We start from the raw sequence: 4598 nt of genomic DNA on the forward strand, positions 1-4598 counted from the left end.
CAGGAATCATTTGATGAGTATTACTCACAAATGCCGTGGCTGGCTCTTCCATTTGGTGATCCTAGGAAAGAATCCTTGGCACGAACCTTTAAGGTCGGTGGGATCCCAATGCTAGCAGCTCTGGGACCAACTGGGAAAACCGTAACAAAAGAAGCAAGGGACCTTGTGGCAATCCATGGAGCCGATGCTTACCCTTTCACTGAGGAACGTTTGAAGGAGATTGAAGCCAAGTACGATGAGATGGCAAAAGAGTGGCCTAAGAAGGTGAAACATGTTCTTCATGAAGAGCATGAGCTAGAACTGACTCGTGTTCAGGTTTACGTGTGCGATAAGTGTGATGAACAAGGAAAATTCTGGTCTTACCATTGCGATGAATGCGACTTTGATCTTCATGACAAGTGTGCTTTAGAGGAGGAGACAAAACCAAACGGTGATGAGGCTGTGAAAGAAGGTGGCGGTGAGCACCAAGATGGTTGGGTTTGTGACGGAAACGTGTGCACCAAGGCCTGATTGATAGCTTAAGGCACAGTTATGTCACTATGTGTATGCTAAGCTATTTCCTTTCCTTACCCTGTATAATTTGATGAGAGTATGGAAGTGTGGCTACAATCTGATAAGACTTTGGAGATGAACTCTGTTAATCTAAAGTAGTAATAAAATGATCTTCTTATTTAACTGTGATCTTGTATCAACAAATTTTAGATTCCAACAGGAGTTGTATGAAACAATACATTGGCAAACCCTATGTATATATATTCAGAGACAAAGAGAAAGCTTTCTGCTCTCAGATGGAATTGTCTTCTTGCTATCACCTATGCAGAGGAAGCTACAAGTGTTGATGCTCATGATCGCCAGTGGCTTCGGTATTCATCATTCGTAATGGACAGCAAGCAAGGAAGAGTAACCAACTGCTAAATAATGAAAAAACAAAATCAGATCAAAAGAACTTGTTAAGCTTGAAATGTAGTAGTATATGAACTATATGAGATGAAACAAAGATCAATGTGGGATTTTTGGATAACTGTATCCAGTAAACTTACCAGTGATAATCGATTCATCATAGGACGACCACGTTCATGAATTTTCTCTTGGCGAATGCAAGCCACCATTTGTTTGGTGTCCCGTTGGCTCTATACGCCACACTCAGTAGCCTCCCACTCGTCTCCTCACGAACTTGCTTCAGATAGTTCCTGAAAAGATCTGACATTTGAAGCCAACACAACACAAGGCTAAGGACCTAGTAACTGAAAAGAAAAACCCAAGGAATCAATAAGAGTTATTTAGACTATGTACCTGCTTCATCCTGGGACTGAGGAAGCGAAAAGAGTCCCGGGAAAGGAAAGCCAGTTTCTCCAGGAACAGGAATATCTTCTAAACCCAAGTTGATAATCGCTTTAGTTCCAACAGCCAAAGTTCTACAGCCTTCGAGCCTCTTTAACGCCACGTTTATGTAGAACGTCAAGTAAATAAGGAGCTTATCAGCAGGACTTTTGATATCAAAGTTTGTGAAGAAGACATTCGCACGAAAGAAGGTGATTGCCTCGTCCACTATATCAGTTTTATCTACATTATAAAAACCAACAATTTATATAGGCATTCATCACACAGTTGAAAAAAAAAAGAAGAAGCACATGTATGGCTTTGTTTGAACTAAATAATAATACCTTGTTCTGAAACTGGTGCAGGACCTTTTATATGGCTCTTAAGTGGAAGCAATGGACAACCACATGCCTTTGTTATCCCTTCTTCTTCCACAAAACTCGAGTGATAAACCTGATTAGAGCGTTTCACCATGAGGATTAAGGAAACAAAAAAATGAGCATCACAGATTTAACAGGTACAAGCACTAGCAGTGGATTCAATTACTCAAAAATGGAACCAAAGAAACGATCTCATCGAAGATCTAATCGGAATTCACTAGTTATATTACGATTAACGCTGATTGACGGATGAGAAAAATATGATCCGTACCATTTTTTTGTGCCCAATTCTAAACAACGAAGCGGTAGTCTCAGGTAAGGAGAAGAATCGAAACGAAGGTGGATCTACACTGCCATTAAAGATCATGGAGATATAAGAATCAGGGCGTTAGGTGAATGAATGATTTGAAGATGTAGAATGAAAGTTTTTTTACCTGTTGAAAAGATCAGATCAATTTCAACTTCTTAAGACTTTACGAAAGAGATTTGAAATGTAATGGAGCGCTGTGTGGAGTTCGCTCGCACGATCCGTCGTGACTCGTGATGTTGCGGTGGTCGGAGATGGTTTATTAGGAAGCTAATCCTCGTCGGCAAGACGAAATCGACGAAAGAAGAAAGAAAAAAAAAAAAAGGAATGAAGGAAGACAAAGAGGTACGGCTGACACGTGTAAAGCCTCCCGAATGTGGAACATTGCTTCGTACCGGGTCTAGCCGAGTGTTAAACTGGCTTTGGTTTTGATTTTTGTTTAGTTTCTCGGTTTAATATGAATTTTACATAGATGAATTTTTTTATCTTATAAATTCGGTTTTAGCCTTTTAGGGGTGTAATTTAATCAAGAAATTGTGTTAGTTTCTCTGCTATTTCTGAATCCTCATGATTGGATAAAAAGTTGTTGCATACATAAGATTCAGTAAACCAAAACTTACAGAAATGCACACAATACATACATTGAACCGAACTTAACCAAGGCTTAAAAGCAAGCTCTGTGTATTTGATTCTTCTTTATAAAACTATATAGTACAAGTTACATTGGGGACATACATGAACATTAATTAATAAGTGAATCATGTTTGCATAAATGCGTCTTACATATTCAACAAATATACTACTAATGAGTACAGCTCTTGATCCAAACAGTTTAATTAACATATTTCTACACTGAATTTGATAACAATACACCGGGAGGTGGTAACTAAACTAAACTGATGCTGCATTCTATGGTTTCGCTATCATTTAAATTAGACGTTACTGGGATGTGCCGAAAGCTATCATCACCTGAACAGTTGAGAATTGCTCTTTGCACAGTATGATGTTGCGGCTTTGAATCGTTATTACTATGAGTTTCGTAGCTCGTGAATGCTCCTAATGCTCCAAGAAACCCTTCATGTCGTAAAAACATTGCTTTTGCCTCTCCCCTCGACCTGAAATGAGACAATTTCACGAAGATTTGTGGACATACATGAGCTTAGATATGGAGGGATTGATCAAGTAGTTTGTTGAGGTTTTGGATTTACCAAAAGTGAACAGCAACTGATATTGTGTCCATGGTGTACTCTAGCCCACGGATGAAAAATCCACCAAAGAAAATACGCTTAAGACCGAATCTGAGAGCATTCAAATACGCAATCTGGAGAGAAAGTAGTGAATGTTACAATCCAAAACATCAGCTTCAAGTGATGTGTATTATGACATTGAGATGTTCAGAGGAACTGACCTGACCGATATTATTTGATATCATTCTAAGAAGGGATCTTGCAACATCTTCTGGCTGGTAATCTTCAAGTTCTTTGCCATCAGAAATTGCTTTCCCAAAGCTGGAAGCAATAGCTGTTGAGGACAGACCAATCTACAAAAAAAGACAAGGTTTGGATTATACATATTGTCAAATCTATAACTTTAGCAAAACCAAGATTAATCAATTTACCTTTGAGTAATCTGTTCCACCGTAGATATCCCCAACAAGCATGTCAATTACTCTGTTATTTCCATGGTGACTTAACTCGAGCAGCTCATCAAAACTGAACTTAAAGAGATATTAATAGTTTACTCAGGCAAGGAGGAAACAACGTTACATGAATAGAGTTAACTAAGAAGTCACACCTCTTGCATTTTGTTAGAAGCTTTCCAAGACCTAAAAATGTGCCTCCACCAAGGCTTGTTCCACTTATCCGCTCATACTTTCCATCCCCATCGACCTACAGAAGAACGAGTTTGAGTAAGCAACACCGCTGAGAAGTAGTTGCAAACAGAATCAAAGTGATCACTGATCAGAGAAACCAAACCCATAATGACCTTGATCATGCTAACCCCAGAGCCTATATTAACAAGTAGATATGGATACAGATCATTATGGTCGATCTCGACAAAGTCCTTCTGGCCATCCAAGTAGGTAAAAGCTTCTCTTGGAACTGTCTGCAATCATGCAAGAATTTTTTGTTATGTAATATATTCTTTTATGGATTATAGTAGCGACGTAAAATGGCAATAACAAGAAGTTTTTCAAAAACTATTCTGCCACAGATGTCTTTAATGCATTGAGGAAGCTATCTCATAGAAGACCTCAAGCAGCACACCGCATTAAAGCACAACTACAGATTGGTGTCCTAAATGGTAATGTAGCTATCGTTGCAGTCTTCTAGAAATTAATCTAGGACACTACTAAGACCAAGAGACTAATCTCTATCAGGAAAACACAATTTACAACTTCACACAAATTAGAAGTAGCAGACAGATAAATAAGTTTATGGCCTAGAATCTTCAGAGTGCAGTGTTACTCAAGTGTGTTAACAAGGAAGAAAAACAAGAAAAGCAGACACATCATACATATACAACAGATGGGGAACCTCATTTAGGTGAATGTCAGGAGTAAAATGAAGAGAAGATGGTGATCGTAACAA

At 38.6% G+C, this 4598-nt stretch overlaps 3 protein-coding genes across 7 annotated transcripts in view; 1 reads left to right on the forward strand and 2 right to left on the reverse strand.

Moving 5' to 3' along the window:
* LOC104752715 (probable nucleoredoxin 1) overlaps positions 1-675 on the forward strand; it is an 8668-nt gene extending 7993 nt beyond the window's left edge. The window contains exon 5 of one of the 2 annotated variants that reach the window (XM_010474920.1): positions 56-675. In XM_010474920.1, the coding sequence (XP_010473222.1) occupies positions 56-510 (455 nt within the window). In that variant the 3' untranslated portion in view covers positions 511-675. Of the gene's footprint in view, positions 1-3 lie in introns of both variants that reach the window. The other variant, XM_010474921.1, reaches the window with a different exon arrangement.
* LOC104752714 (actin-related protein 2/3 complex subunit 3) lies at positions 649-2339 on the reverse strand. 4 transcript variants are annotated; one of them, XR_002036032.1, is made up of 6 exons: positions 2135-2339; positions 1972-2050; positions 1665-1773; positions 1294-1563; positions 1041-1190; positions 649-908 (listed from the first exon to the last, which is right to left on the reverse strand). XR_002036032.1 is itself a non-coding variant. In XM_010474919.2 (6 exons), exons 2-5 carry the CDS (start codon positions 1972-1974, stop codon positions 1058-1060), a joined length of 525 nt encoding a protein of 174 aa, XP_010473221.1. In that variant the 5' UTR covers positions 1975-2045; positions 2135-2338; the 3' UTR covers positions 649-911; positions 1041-1057. The 4 variants fall into 4 exon arrangements, 3 of the variants coding, with proteins under 3 accessions (XP_010473221.1, XP_010473220.1, XP_010473219.1); XM_010474919.2 differs by having other exon boundaries at positions 649-911; positions 1041-1200; positions 1972-2045; positions 2135-2338; XM_010474918.2 differs by having other exon boundaries at positions 1041-1200; positions 2135-2338.
* LOC104752716 (pantothenate kinase 1) lies at positions 2684-4113 on the reverse strand (the record flags this gene model as incomplete). Its single annotated transcript, XM_010474922.1, is given in 6 exon segments — positions 2684-3122; positions 3216-3328; positions 3416-3547; positions 3626-3719; positions 3802-3896; positions 3994-4113. Coding segments are annotated over 6 exon segments (783 nt in total), but the record flags the coding sequence as incomplete, so codon positions are not given.

The sequence above is a fragment of the Camelina sativa genome, chromosome 16 (genome assembly GCF_000633955.1).
Source record: "Camelina sativa cultivar DH55 chromosome 16, Cs, whole genome shotgun sequence".
Classification (NCBI taxonomy): domain Eukaryota; kingdom Viridiplantae; phylum Streptophyta; class Magnoliopsida; order Brassicales; family Brassicaceae; genus Camelina; species Camelina sativa.